The following is a 16,584-nucleotide window of genomic DNA, read 5'->3' as shown; positions in this document are numbered from 1 at the left end:
TTATAGATAAGATACATTTAAAGACTGCACATTTAGTCTAAAGAGCAAGATCAAATGACTTATCAGATTTTATCTGAAAAAATGACATTGAAATTTTAAATCATCTGGCTTTGATCACCACACATTATTCTACTAAGTTCAAGAACTTATTACCATTCTATTGTTCTGGTTCTCCTAATGGACCTACGTTAGAGAGCTATAACAATTCATTATTTATAACCACTAAGGTAAGACCCAATGTTTCTTCATACATAATGATGACGCTATAAACCTACAGAAAAGGTACTCTTGTTCTTTATTTTGTCCATGTATCTTGCATCTAGACCCAGCTCTGCTCCACAGCAGGAATTTGTAAGCTAGGTATACTACGCTTCTACCAAACCAGAGTGAGGCAAGTTAATCAACTTTATCAACATCAGCTTTGCAAACTTTGAACCAAGTTTTAACTATGTACTATTACAATGTGTACAACTTCCAAACAGCCACAAACTGACAAACAGGTAAAATAATTCTTCCCCTCAATAAAGGACTATATCATAGCTAATTCAAGAAATTCAATTCAACACCAAAATAAAAATACTATACAGTGAAATATGATTAGCAAAACCTAATAAACACTATCTTAACAGCCCAACATCAAATCAATTTTATTGTGAAAGATAATTGATCCACAACCCTCCTATTTACTTTCTTAAAAAAAGGTACAAAAAAGTTGCAACATACTCCTGACAAGGTTCTAAAGTTAGTCTATATGAGGTAAAAATATTATGTAGTCATTTAAGAATAAAACTGTCACTTTAAATTACTAATCTTACTCATAGTAAAAGGTAGAATATGTTTTTTTACATGTATTAATGATGTTACCAACCTATAGCCAAATAGTCCTTAATATCTCCAAATGGACCATAAAACAGAATAAGGTGCTCATGACATAAAACACCAAAGAAAAAGGAGACCGACTTACAGAACAAGGAGCATCATATTTAATTCATTCAAGGGCTCATATTCAATGGATGTACATCTAAGCATATTCATTTGGATTATGATTCTTCACTCCACCTCTCAATTTAGAGCACATATTTGTTTGTTAAATGCTCACTTGACGTGACATGACTTCATTATAATAGATAAGGCACAGAACAAACTTATCCTAGAGAAATGAGTAAGCACCAGATACTATTTTCTTTTGTTATATTATTAATTGAAGAGAAACTCTCTTGGGTTCTACTTCACCTCTACTGATCACCATTTCTCAACTTTTGGTTTCCAACAGATAAGATATATAAATCTCATTATACCACTACATTAAATTTGAAAATCTAATCATATAAATTAATAGATAAAATATAACATACATTCACTATAGTTATTTGGGCTGCTATTGTCTTAACTTTATTCAGAGCTAATCAACAATTTAACTTAGACCAAAACTCCACTTTAGTGCAGAATCATATCTTACCTACTACCATAAGTGTGAATTCAAACCCTCTCTTCACTGATTTTCTGTAAACTTGATTTGGGAGATTGGCAAATCCCACATAGCCTTCAAGGTTCTTCGGTTGCTGAGAAAGGTAAAAAGAGACAAGTTATTCATGTATCAACAACAGTATTCTACCACACATTTCCAATTTTATTTACTGATCTATATTTTTTAATTATACAAAATATTATTCATAGAAAATCCAACTGTTTTTATGTTGGTACTAATAAAAAGTATTACCAGCAAAATGAATGAAATTAACAGAGCTTAAATTGATTGACAACACAATGGCTAATTACGAAAACCCCAAGGGAATGAAAAGTGAACCTCCCTCACAGTGGATTTCAACTGACAATAAATTAGTAATAAGATTCTGACCAACTAAAACAACAAAATAACAAAGCAGTTTTCCCAACAAAAATTCAAATCCTCTGAAAATGTATTAAGAACCCTTTATAATTATCACCTTTACTTACACTAATCACTACAGGTGTGAGTTTCTTGAAATCTGTTTTCTGATTCATGAAATAAGAAAGTTTAGTTTAAAGCAATTTTTTCATAAATTCTTTGAAAGCTCTCAAGATCAAGGTCAATCAACAAACAATAGCTTTCAAGCTACAATGCCAGGTTCAATTATGTCACTTCAAGGTTTTACGTGATCTGTTACCTCTATCTTCAAGGAAATCAAACTTATCCATATTTTTAAGTACATTATAATTTCCTTGCTATATGAGTTTTTGACTCTCTGATGACCTCTATGACTGTTTAATAAGTAATTTTAAAAAATCTAATCCTAAATTGTTAACAATAAATAAGTCTGAGTTTTAACTTGCCCATTGGGGAGAAACACTGTCCATAGCTCAGACCACCTGAGTGAGTAGAATCTTACTGGCTAATTTTACTTTAGAGGTAATCTTATTCATCATGACAATATAATGGCAAATACTTCTTAGAGGTACACATTTCTTTTAAAAGGTTTGGTATTTAAACCAAACATATTTCTTTTAAAAGGTTTGGTATTTAAACCAAATACATTGGTATTTAAAAGAAAAAAAAATTCAGGAGATGAATTCAACACATTTGTGTTTAACAAAGTCATCTAAATTCTTTACTAGAATCACGTGTGTAGCTAAATATTCCAATCATAATCTTTTTTAATTGATATAGTTTTTAAGCCAATGTTGATAAGCCAACTCAGTTGATTAAATTGAAAAGCTAATTTTAAAGCTAATGATTAGGAGACTGCTCAGAACACAGCATTTTAGAGTCAATATTTGAAAGCCTACTATGAGTACAGCTAAAGTATGTATTCAATTTAAGATTTCCTAAGTACATATTTCATCCAACTCTAAGTTAAATTTAAGTTAACTTAGACTGAAAAAGTGTCTCTGTATAAATTATGTAGTATACTTACAGCTACTTTGTAAAGAATACATTTCCATCATTCCAGTGTTCCAGATTCCAACAGAACAAATTCCCAGAGGAACAGTAAACGAGGAATTCCAAGAATTGTAATGACAATTCAGTCCAAACAGGAGTGGCAAATCCATAGGAACACAGCAAAAGATAGAAAAATGAAAGTTACTTACATGTAACTCAACAAATTAGATGTAAATTACAAATAAACTGAGGACAGACTTCTCTATACACATCATAATGTTTTTTGTGTGTTTATGGGACATCAAGTGGTGTGAGTTAAAATTCATTTTCAACGGCTCTCCTGCTGAAATATAAAACAAATGACTCTTATGTTTTTATAAGGCCAAATACTATGTACCTGCACAATTACCTGCACCTTAGTCTTACATGAAATGGTGGAAAAGATGTAGAAGTATAGTTTCAGGAAGACATCCAGGCAACAGTTTCTAATTTTCAATAAGAAAAAAAAATTCATAGATTTTTTTTTTTTTTGTCAATCACTGCATTAAGGCAGCCCAGATCAGATAAACTTAAATGTTTTAGCTAAAATCTTCTTGTAAAATGCTGATTTTCAATTCCATTAAAGTGAAGTTCAAGTTCAGAATTGGAAGAAATGCAGACTGTGGATATAGGAAAGGGAAAAAAGCTAAAGATGGTAAGCAGTAACATATGGCAAGATGGGGTAAAAATTTTGGGTTACCAAAACTGAAAGGCAATTATGAAACAGAAGAAAAGAAAATCACTGGACAAACTAGGCATTCTAGGCATTTATACAAATACAAATCTGTGAGCTACATCACAACCAACTTCCAACAATTTGAGACAGTTAAGGTATTACTGTTTTATAAATTTTATAGTTGATTAAATTTAATAAATGAACATCATTTTAAACTTAATTAATTACAAAATTATTTTTCCCATGACAAAACCCTCCAATGACTTCTTCCTCAAAGGTAAAATTGAAATTCCTAACAAAAGACCTACAGTGATTCTCAATTTTAGGTACATCTTAGAAATCACCTAGGGAGTTTTTATAAAATCCTAATGCCCTGATTATACTCCATTCAGATCAATTATGTCAATCTCTAAGAGCAGGACCCACCCATTAGTACTTTTAAAGCTCTTCAGATAGTTCACCTGAACAGCCAAAGCTGAGAACCACCAGCTGACAAGGCCCTGCAAGATCTAGCTCCACTGTTAATCTGGCCTGGTCTCCCACAATTCTCCATCCTCATTTCTATTCCAGTTACCCTGAACTCCTAACTACTTTTCAAACACATTAGGATGCTTTAACTTCATGACTTTTAAAACTCATTGCTTTTTCTCTCTGGAAGAGATTAACTTTATTATGAAAATGTCAAATTCAAAGAGAGATGTGCCTGTCTAGTCTATTTAAAATTAATCCACTCCTCATCAGTACTTTGCTGCTTGCTTTGCACTTAAATTTACCACCACCTAATATATATTTTATTCATCTTGTTTATTAGTTATCTCCACCCCACCTCCAACAAGAATGTAAGCTCCATCAAGGCAGAAATTAAATGAATTACATAAATTGCAGGAGAAAAAAAGAAGCCATCTTAGAAAGTTGAAAACGCTTCAGAAATTACGGTATTTTAGTCTGCACCTTCAAGGAATCTACCAGACAAAAGGACATAACAAAAACATCTCAGGAAATCAAACATCATTGCCCTATGTAAATGTATGATTACACAAATGGTATGCCTTGACTCCATGTACAAATAGAAAAACAACATGTATCCCATTTGTATACAATTAAAAAAAAAACATCTCAGGAGTATAGCTCTGTGTCTTATTCACTTTTTTTAGCCTCGGTATAGTCTTCTGCATATAAGATTCAATTACGAAAGGGAGGAAAGGCATTCTAGGTAAAGAGTGAACCCTAAATTGGAGATAAACTTGGTATTTCTAGGAGTAAAAAGAAGGCATATGAACTGAAGTGTAAAAGAAGGTATATGAACAAAGCAAAGTCTGGACAAGGGTATGAGTGATGGAAAATGAGGTCAGGGAGGCAGGCAGGGTATGATTATGTGGGACTCAGTCAAAGTAGGAAGTCTGGATATTATTTTAGGCAGTTGGGAAGCCACTGGAGGGTTTTCACAAGCAAGTGACCTGATTAGTGTTTTAAAGATAGTTCTCTGTGCAAGGTGAAGAAAGAGTGGAAATAAGAAAACTAGTAAAGAGGGTCCTATAATAGTCCAGGAAAGCAAGGTATATTGAACTAAAATGGTATGGAAGCAATGGCAGATTAAGGATTCAAAATGTTTTGAAGATAAAGTTGACACATGGACTGAATGTGATTAGTGAAGGAAAAAGAAATGAAGGATAACTCCTAGGTTTTTGGCTTGAATAACTCAATGGCTAGTGACGTCTTCTAGGGAAATAAGGAGCAATGGTGGAAGAAAAGATTGGATGGTAAAAGGCAAAATCAAAAATAACTTTGAACATGTTTTTTGAGGTGCCTATTAGCTATATGATATGTCCAGTAGGCAGAAATTCCAAGACTGGTTAGTGCTGAAAATACAGATTACTACTGGGAAGGGACTGTATTCCCAAAGAGAGATTGTAGATAAAGAAGGGAATTCAGAGCCCTGGAACCCTAAAATATTGACCGTTAGGATGTGAAAGATTAGCCAATGAGAAGATATGAGGAAAACCAAAACCGTTTCAAGGATGGATAGCTGATCAACTGTCTGAAATGCTACAGAGAAGTCAAAATGTGACCAGTAAACTTTGAAAGTAAGGTTGCTAATAACTTTTAAGAAATGCAGTCACTGTTACACAGTAAGGAAGAAGAGTGACTAGGTTGGTTTAGAGTAGACAATTTTTTGCACTTACTAATTATTAAAACATTTTATATTATCTCAAAAATTAAATTATTTAAAACATTTTACAGTGCCCTCATATGACTGATATCCCAGATGGACAGAACTCATATTCATCTCTATCATACTAGCAAAGTGTCATTTACACAGTTGATAAGCAAAAATATTTGAGGACCACATCTTCAAGAACATTTCTTCTGAAGAAAGAGTCCAAAGATCAAAGACAAATTTGTTTGACTATTGCTGTAAAACAAATTATCCCAGAATTTGCATAAAAGTGTCCCATCAAATAGTCCAAAATACTATTTAGAGACTATGCTAATCACAATATTGCTTGACTAAGGCACAAACTTTTCATATCTCATAAGAACCTTTCCTTACCCCAAATGCTAAAATAACCACAGTCTGTAATTCTGAAGACTTAACCACCCACTGATTCTTTCCCTGAACAAACAAAATGTTCACAATGCCAGTTGTGAAATATAATCTCTGGGTAAGGAAACATTATTTATAGATGTGAGTGATATAACTGTGGTATTTATAAGTATGAGAGTATAAATAAATGTATATTCACCCAGGTTTCTACCTAAAACCTTAAGATCTTGAAAGCATTCTTTGATATTAAAGCTCAGTTCTGTTAAAAGAAACCTTGGGGCTGGGGAGATAGCTCAGTCAGTAGAGTGCTTGCCTTGCAAGCACAAGGCCCTGGGTTCGATCCCCAGCACCGCAAAAAAAAAGAAACCTTAATCAACTTTTCTAAGAGCATATATTTATAATTTTTAGTTAGATCCTATTTCTGTGAAAATTCATATTTAAGAAAAAACTAGAGGTGGGCACAGTGGTGCACACCTGTAATCCCAGAGGATTGGAAGGCTGAGGCAGGAGGATCATGAGTTCAAAGTCAGCCTCAGCAAAAGCGAGGCACTAAGCAACTCAGTGAGATCCTGTCTCTAAATAAAATACAAAGTAGGGTTGGGCGTGTGACTCAGTGGTCAAGTACCCGGTACAAAACAAAAACAAAAAAGAAAAAGCTACAATGCCATTACTTGATAGAAATTAAATACAACAAGGAATAAGTTCAATATTTAACTTATTTAACCTTATTTCTAAAAATTAAAACTACTCAAAGAACAAGATGCTTATATACTGAAACTTGTCCAGAATTCTTTGTTCTTTTGCCATGTTCTTATTCCAAAGAATAAAGTCAACAAAACTTGATATCTAAAATCAAATTCTGATGAGTCATCATTATTTAAAGGTGTGATTATTATATTTGTTTTAACAAATCTTTCCATCAGTCAAAATACCACAACATATTTTGAAATCTGCTCAATATGCTTTTTGGTAATAACAAAAATGAAAACAAAAAAACTAAGCAAGGGAACTGTAAAATAATGGAAGCCTAATAAATATCAGCATTTCAGGAAAATTAAAAATAATCCTCAAAGAATTTACCTCAACCCTTCAACTCCCCCAATCCTTGAGAAATAAGATGTTCAATAAAAAACCAAAATGGTTAGAAATAATAACATACAACCCAAATTGCCTTAATATGCCAGAATTCTATTTCACCTCTTGGCAATTACAATTTTAAAAATCAGGTTACAAAGATCCAAGAATTACATCAATTACTTTAAAATTCAATGATAAACATTTGGTCTTTCCAAAATAACTTTTAAGTTCAATTCACCTTCCTTCGGATTTTAAAATATAATTATATGTATATACCTACATTCATATATATATATATGCACACTTACAGATACATTGTTTTAAACATTGAAAGAAAAAAATTTAATTTTTTTCCTCCTAAAAACTCAGCTTTTTTTCTTAAGTATTCCCTGAATTGCTACAAGTTTTTGGTTAATTTCCAGAGTTCTAAAAAAAGTTAATTTTGACCATACTTGCCCATTTTCTCATTGATTTTAATAGTGGAGAGAATTTTCTGGATCTATTTTAATGTCTTTGATGTGACTCTGCCAACTGTCTGAAAATAGTTTTTCTATTCAGTATACCATTATCTGTCCATGTCTATTCTTCTAAACCTTTGCTTTTAATATCTGCATGACATTTAACATGTGAAGTACTATAATGTTTTTTGTTTCACTTGTCCAAGGAACTTATTTTGTAATTTTTTTACTTTCATTAACAGGGCTTTGTTGAATAATCTTTTATTTAAATCTTAATATTCTCAAGATGATAAATTTGTGGGACTGTAATTTGCTGAATCAAAGGGAATGAAAACTTAAAACTTTTGGTCCACAAAAATCAAACTGCTCCACAAGTAAGTGCTTTTAATTCTGCAAATCATGTAACAGAATGCCTATGCTCATAATCCTCATCCAGTACTGGGTCCTTCTATTCATTTCAATCTACTCTCTCAAATAGATCTTTTGGCAACTGTGAAAATGTTCTATATCTGTGCTGATTATGTTAGCCACTGATATTATATGCCTGTTGTGCACTTGAAATGTGACCAGTTACACACACACACATACTTTTTGGGGGGAGGGGGGTTTCTGGGAACTGAACCCAGGAGCACTTCACCACTTAAGCTACATTCCCAGTTTTTCTTATTTTTTGAGACAAAGTCTCACTAAATCGCACAGGTTGACCTCAAACTTACAATCCTCTTGCCTAGTCTCCCAAGTCACTGGTATTACTGTACCTGGCTTGAAATGTGACCAGTTCCAAATGAGGCATTATTAACACATACATCAGATTTCATAAGTTTATTACAAATAAAAAGAATGCAGAATAATAATGTTAAAGTAGTCATTATTTTTTATATTGACTACATGCTGAAAAGATAGTATTATGAATACATTTGGTAAAGTAAAATATGAGAGCTTTTATTAGTTAATTTCACCTTTTTACCTTTACTTTCTTAATGTATCTACTAGAGTATATAACTGCATATACTGTTATATATGTGGTTCACCTTATGTTTCTACTGGACAGTGGTGGCTGAGACACTAGTAGACCACTCTAGTGTCTTAGAAAGAACCCTTGCTTTTTAAAAGTATCTGTTTAACAGTATTTTCTCTCCCTATTTAAATTTGTCAGTTACCATACTCCTGTTTTCTCCTGATGGTTAAAGATATCTGACAGTTAATTCTCCTTTCTGCTCCAAACTCTGTCATCATTCCAGTACATTTTTAGCACCTATGCGTTAAGTCTTTCAATAAGTTAGCCTAATTTTTTTGGTTGTGCTCAAGCCATCACTTTAATAACTTCGTGATTGATCACATATATTTTATACTTATTAAAAATGATGTGCTGGAGTTGAAGCGAGAGAAAGTATTGAACATTGGCAGAAAACTTCCCACCAAATTTGTTAAAAGATTAGTAGACTCCTAGCAAAATAAAATAAGATCCACGCCTCATTATCAAACCGTCAAAAAACAAAGCAAAGAAAATGAGAACCCTGAAAGAAGCAAGTGAGAAGCAACTGACCATGTGCAGTTGTTTCTTCCCAAGAATCTAGAAAAAGAACAAATCAAACCCAAAACAAACAAAGATAAGAAGATGATAAAGGTCTGATCAGGAATAAAGGAAATACATAAAAGCAATGGGGGAAAAAAAAAAATCAACAAAACTATAATTTGGTTCACTGAAAACATCAACAGATTTGACAAATTTATGCAAGACTTACCAAAAAAGTGACAAACTATTGAAGTCAAGAATAAAAGAAAAAATCACTACCAAACTTAAGAGAAAAATTTTAAAATATTACAAGGCAACCTATGAACAATTGTATGCCAACAAATTAGATAACCTAGTAAGAAATATAAAAATTCCTAGAAAGACACAAACTACCAAAACTGACTCAAGCAATCAATCAACAAATGGGTTGGGGATACAGCTCTGTGTCAGCACATCTGTCTGCCCTGGGTTCCAACCCCAGCACTGCAAAAACAAAAAACAATTCAGAAAATTGGAATTGTCCTATAACAAATAAAAGCTTAAATTAATCATCAAAAATTCTCTCACACATGCACACAAAGATAACCAAAACAAAACTAAACTAAACAAAAGCATAAAACTGCCCACAAAGACAAACTCAAACCCAGATGTCTTCACTGGTATATTTTACCAAATGCTTAAAGATTGCCCAATCCTTCACAAACTACTCCAAGAAACAGAAGAGGAAACAATTTCCAATTTCTTTTATGAGACCAAATTTACCCTGATACCAAAATCAAATGCCCAAGAGGAAACAACAAAACCAGTGTTCTTACAGACCCAAAAACCATCATCAAAATACTAACCACAGATTCCAGCAATATGGAAGGAATTATACCATGACCAGAATGGAATTTATCTCAGAATAAATATGCTGGATTAACATGTAAAAATTAACCAATGTAAAACACTAAATTAAACTAACCACACACAACAACCATATGACCATCTCTGAGAAAAGAAAAGTGTATTTGACAAAAATTCAACACTCTTTCATGATAAACACACTTAACAGATGAGGCACAGAAGGGAACTCCTCAAACTCACACAGCATCTAAGAAAACCCACAACTATATACTGAATGGTAAAAGACTGAATGCTTTCACTCTAAAATCAAGAACAAGACAAAGTTGTTCACTCATGCCACTTCTAATCAACACTTTTTGGAGGTTCAAGAAAAGGCAATTGGCAAGATAAATAAAAGATATCCAGATTGTAAATATAAAAAGTAAAACTATCTCTAATTGCAGATGACATGAACTTTTAAATGGGAAATTGATTTATAAATTCAACACTGTGCCTATCAAAATGCATGAATATCTGCATAAAAAGAAAGGATTCCCTAGCTCACATCACATTTAAAAATTAAAATGGACCAAAGATTTAAATGTTAGATATAAGATTATTCAACTCTTAAAAGAAAACAAGAATAGATCTTCATGATCTTGGATGAAGTTTCTTAAATATGAACATTAAAAGCACAAGTGTTTTTTTAAAAGCAGATAAACTGAATTTCATCCAAACTAAAAACATTTATGCTTCACAGACCACCATCAAGTAAGTGAAAAGACAATTGGAAATTAAATATTCACAAACCACCATCTGATATCAAATTTATATCCAGAACATAGCATAAGTTTTTTTACAACTTAAGAAGACAACATGATTAAAAACTGGGCAAAGAATTTTAATGGACATTCCTGCAAAGATAATGTTTAACATCATTAGCCATTAGGGAAATGCAAATTAAAACCACAATGATAAGCACCTCATACCCAACAGGATAAGTAAAATTTAAGAGACAATCCCAAGTGTAAACAAGAATGTGGAGAAATTAAAACTCCCATATACTGCTGGTGGTAATTAAGAAACAGTTCGCAGTTTCTCAGAAAGTTGAAATGAAGTTACTCTAGGGTCTAGAAATTCTATTCTTAGGTATATATCCAAGACAATTGGAAATATGTCCACATAAAAACTTGTATTCAAATGTTCACAGCAGAATTTTCCTAATAACAAAAATAAATAAATAAACAAAAAAATAAATAAATCCCCAATGCATACAACCAACTGATGAATGGATAAATGAAATTTCATATTATCTATACAGTGGAATAACATCCAGCAATAAAATAGAATAAAGTACTACTAACATATGGATAATCTTAAAAACATTAGCTAAGTTTAAGAAGCCACTTGAAAAAGATCACATTTATATTAAATGTCCAGGATAGGCAAATCCATAGAAATAAAAAATTGATTAGTAATTGCCAGGAGCTGAGAAGAGGTACAGTGAATCAGTACAGTGACTGATTACTAATGAGTAATTTCTTTTTAGTGATGAAAATGTACTAAAAGCAGATGATGGCAATGGTTGCATACGCTTTATATATTAAAACCACAGAACTGTGTATGTAAAAGGAATTTTAAGATATATAAATTATATCTGAATACAGGTGTTATAAGAACAAGCATGTGTTGTCTAACATACTACCTCACAAGTATAATTTTTATGTGTCCTTTCTCACACATATCTTCTTTTTGTCCAAAAAGATAGGAGGAAAAAGTCAGAAACTTATACAACTAGTAACCTCTATGGGCAGAGTGGAAAGAGGTAGAAAGAAAAGGGAAATGAGAGCAGGGAAAAGAAAGTGTATACTGTATATACTGTTTATAGAGGTGACTATAACACCATACTATGTTTCATATATCCTGACTACAACAAAAAAATCGAAATCAACCAATATGTGAGAAGAACCCAAAACGGAATACAAAAAATAATAAATGACACTAACTGTATTTCAAATTAACATACAGACACTGAAGGGAGTGAAAGAAAATTTTGAAAAAGAGTATTTTGACTATAATGGCATAAGGCTAAAGAAAAAAAAAGTATACACAAAAACTATAATAAGTAAATATATTTATAAGAGCAGTCCTGGGCTGGGGAGATAGCTCAGCTGGTAGAGTGCTTGCCTTGCAAGCACAAGGCCCTGAGTTCGATCCCCAGTACCGCCAAAAAAAAAAAAAAAAAAAAAAAAAGAGCAGTCCTGAAGCTCTATCTATGTGTGACTTTTTTTTCTTTTTAATTTTGAGACAGGGTCTCGCTAAGTTGCTGCGGCTGCGTTTGAACTTGAGATCCTCCTACCTCTGCCTCCCAAATTGCTGGGATTAGCGTAGGTCACTGCACCCGCTGTATAACAATTTTATAAATATGTAAGTAAACTGTGATAAGAGATTTCTAAAAGGAAGAGAAAGGAGTTACAAATAAGAAAAACAGAAACACTCGAGTGAACCCTAAAATAACACATGGGAATTCATATACCAGTTATGAATTCAAGGTTCACAACTGTATACACATAAAAATGTACATATGTACATAAATACATGTATTCCCTAACTCTGCTCAAAACAGTAGAAGCATGATACTCCCATAGCAATGCTTCTAATGCCCAGATTTAGTATGTAAATACTATTCTCAAATAAAAGTGACCTTAGATAATGGCTGATTCCAAGCCTTAAGCAGGAAAAATACAAGATAAACCAGAAAATAAGGAAGAACTCAGAAAAAATGACGGGGGCACATTAAAAAGATGAACAAAAGTCAATATGAAAGAGCAACCAATTAACATTCATGTGTCCATACTAATAACAGATGAATTAATGAATAAATTAAAAGCTCTTCCTTACAACATAACCCCCTTAAAATGTAACATGATGTAAACAGAAACTATTAAGACAAATGACATAGTAACAATTGCCACAGGCAAGAATTATTGACAAATGCTAAAATTAGAAGGTAAAAATATAATGAGAAATAAGGTATTTGCATATTTCAACAAACTAGCATCTAAAATATAAAGAACTCTTACAACTCAGTAAGATAAACAACCCAATTTAAAAATGGACCAAAGATTTCCACAGACCACCAAAGATGATCTATGGATGGCAAATAAGCAAAGAAGATGCTCAATATTATTAGTCACTAAGAAAATCCACAATGAGTTACCTGTACAGACCTACTATAATGAATAAAATTAAGGGTCACTCTAAGGGTTGGTGAGTATGTAGAGCAAGTACAATTCTCATACAGTGCTGATAGACATGTAAAATGTTACCAGTACACTGGAAACAAGTTTTGCAATTTCTTAAAAAGATAAACATATATCTACCATATGATTTAGCCCAAGTATTTCCCCAAGAAAAATGAAATCACGAGCCATATTATTACAGCTTTTTTAAAAGTCTATAAAATAAAAGGACTGAAAGAAAAACCCCCCAAATTTTAACACTGGTTGTATTTTACTGTTTAGAGATCATTCAGTTTTCTTTAATTTTACATTTTCAAGTTATTATTAAAAAATCTGAAATATTTCCCTTTTGAAGAAATTACATAGAAAAAAATGAAGTAATGTACACCAAAAATCACTACAGGTTTACTTTTCAACAGGTAAGTCTGATGTTTTCTATTTTTATTTCTGACAAGTTCATTTGACTGCCAAGTAAGAAATTATAGGTAATAATTCCGACAAGATCTCAATCATGATGTGAACAAAGACAAAGTAGAGAAATAAAGGCTAAAATATTAATAAAGTAAGATGAATTAATAGCTGCTTAATTGCAGGCCAACTTCAGGAGAAATATATAATAACAAGAAAGCAATGATCTTTATGTCCTCGATTAAGCCAAGATATTATTGAATAATTTGATGAAAACATAGAAGGTATAAGTGTGTCAAACATGCAAATGATAAAAGCTGAGAAAGCTAACAAACACTTCATAAGACACTCAGAATCCAAATAAAATTTAGGCATCCAAATCACATGCTTTGGCCCCACCTTATTCCAAACTGGAATCCCAAAGACGAAGTTTGAGGGAAGTCAGAACTCTTAAAGATGGAACAGCAGAAATAAGAGGGGCATTGGGATATATTTCATCTATTCAATCAACAAATTCCTCTAAATTAAAAGGAAAAAAAAAAAAACAGCAGCAGAAGAGGGAAAAGGCAGAGACAGCTTAGTTGAAAGTATGCTCCATAAGTCAATAAGAAAATTAAGTTGCCCTTTTTAAAAGGTAATTTAACTTTAAGCCTGATTAGCAGACTTATAATGCATGCAGAACCAGACAGAAGATAGATCTATTCAGATTTGTAAATTTTAAGATCACAGATATTCAGTTACTGATGCCAGCAGATTTCATGCAAAATAAAGTTTGGAGGGTGTAAACCAACCATTGAAGAGAGATAATCCTCTGCCGTATAAATATTATTAAAGGGAATGGAAGACTCAAAGACTTACAAGTTGTCTTAAAATGATTAATATTATAAAGGGAAGTTAGACTTTTGGACTCAAGAGGCAAATGAGAATCTTTGAGTACAAACATTCACCTCCATCTAAAAATAGAAGCAATAAAGTTAACAGTTATTCGAAGATGAAATCTGCTTCCTCAGAAGGTAGTGAATTTCTAATACAGGTTAGACCAGTTCTGTCCATTAGAAATATAATGCAAGTCACATAGGTAATTTAAAATATTTTAATATTTAATATTTTAGTTACATTAAAAAAGCAAAAGTGGGTAAAATTAATTGTAATAATACATTTTCTTTATCTCAGTAAATCCAAAGTATTTCAAAATGTAATTTCTATGAAATGAGATATTATAATGGGAATACGTGGATCCCAACCATGATCCACATCTCAGTTCAGACTAGCCTAATCTAAAGTGCTCAACAGCCATATATGCTCATAAACACCTTATTGGACAGTTTGGGGTTAGACAACTATTTGGCAGTTATACTGCAGAGGAATTAAAGTACTGTGTGCATGACTAGACTAAAGGACTAAATGCATCTTCCAATCCTGTGATCTCATGAAAATATCAGAAGACATACTCAAATTTATTAACCAAATACTCAAAAATTTTAAAGACTGACTTTATTCCATTCTAATCAGTCACTATTGTACTCTATGCCCACATATGATATATATGCACTGCATTTTATTTTAGAATTCTGACCACAATCTACCAATTTCATAAGAAAATTCAAGTTATTTCTAGTAACTGATATATATTTCACTAACTAACTTCTTAAAGACATCAAAATCATTTTTTGTCAAACTTTCAAATCTTATGGTTCATAAAATAGTTTCTAATCATCTTATCCTTACCTGCCTAATAAATATAAACAGAAATATTGTTATTTGTTCTTTCAAAATTTTCTACAACTTTTCTGTATTATTACAATGCCATTCAGAAAAATAGAAAGTCAATCACTGGTATGGACTAGAATATTGTCCCCTTAAATTCATGTTAAAGCCCTAACCCTAATGTGACTACAGTATTTAGGGACAGGGCCTGTTAGGAAGTAATTAAAGTCAAATGAGGTCATAGGGTGGGGTCCTAATCCCATAGGACTCATATAAGAAGAGAAAAGACATTAGAGATTAAAAACCAACCCTAGGGCTGGGGATATAGCTCAGTTGGTAGAGTGCCTGCCTCGCAAGCACAAGGCCCTGGGTTCAATCCCCAGCACCGCAAAAAAAAAAAAAACCAACCCTACTGGCACACTGACCTTGGACTTCCGGTGTCCAGAACTGTCAGAAAATAAATGTTGTTTAATGAAAGAACGAGGTGACACCAACTGCCAGTCCACCGGAGAAGTTCCGCCACACAATCTGTGGTATTGTTATTTCAGCCCTAGCAGACTAAAACAATTACTAGGAAAATGCTTTTTAAAAAATTGTGTGGCAAACCAAATTATATTACTATTTAAATTCTTAATAAACTATGATAAAAGTTTCTGTATTTACAAATTTACCAAAGATTTGAAATGTGCTTTGTTAAGGTACTGAAGTACAAAATAATCTGATTATCCCACAACAGCGAATTCTAATTTTACTAATAATCTAGGTCTTCAACACATATTTCCTTATAAGAAGAACATTCTATCCAAGATCATCGCTATATATACTGAAGTTAGAGACTATGGGAGCTACAAAGGGCATGCCATTTGTCACAATTCTGCAATACAACCCCAATGACAATAACTGCAACATTAAATATAAACAATAACTGACAATACATAAAAATTAATAGTACACCTATGCTGTTACCTGCTAAAAGAGCAGTCTTATGGGAATTCAGAGTAAATGAAGACTCATTAAGGATTCATATAGTTGGAGAAAATCTTCCAGAATAGGTAATTATTAGCTGGGCCTTCCTTAATAGGTGATGGAACCTCAAGAACATCATAAGCAGAGGCAAGAATACTAAATACTATTCAATTTGAGTAAGAGAAGGCCAAATTAACAAAGTCCTAAAATGATTCCCTAAATACTTTAAAGAAAATATAAGACATTTATAAGGCAGTTTAAGCAT

At 32.4% G+C, this 16,584-nt stretch overlaps 1 protein-coding gene across 3 annotated transcripts in view; it reads right to left on the bottom strand.

Moving 5' to 3' along the window:
* Septin7 (septin 7) overlaps positions 1 to 16,584 on the bottom strand; it is a 93,752-nt gene that overhangs the window by 65,663 nt on the left and 11,505 nt on the right. For 2 of the 3 annotated variants that reach the window (XM_047560314.1, XM_047560315.1), the window contains exon 3: positions 1,460 to 1,562. In XM_047560314.1, coding sequence (XP_047416270.1) covers positions 1,460 to 1,562 — 103 coding nt within the window. Of the gene's footprint in view, positions 1 to 1,459; positions 1,563 to 2,894; positions 2,900 to 16,584 lie in introns of all 3 variants that reach the window. The other variant, XM_047560316.1, reaches the window with a different exon arrangement.

Source organism: Sciurus carolinensis, chromosome 8, assembly GCF_902686445.1.
Source record: "Sciurus carolinensis chromosome 8, mSciCar1.2, whole genome shotgun sequence".
In the NCBI taxonomy this organism is placed as follows: domain Eukaryota; kingdom Metazoa; phylum Chordata; class Mammalia; order Rodentia; family Sciuridae; genus Sciurus; species Sciurus carolinensis.
The sequence above is the reverse complement of the archived record's forward strand: the minus strand, read 5'-3'. Positions and strand labels throughout refer to the sequence as shown.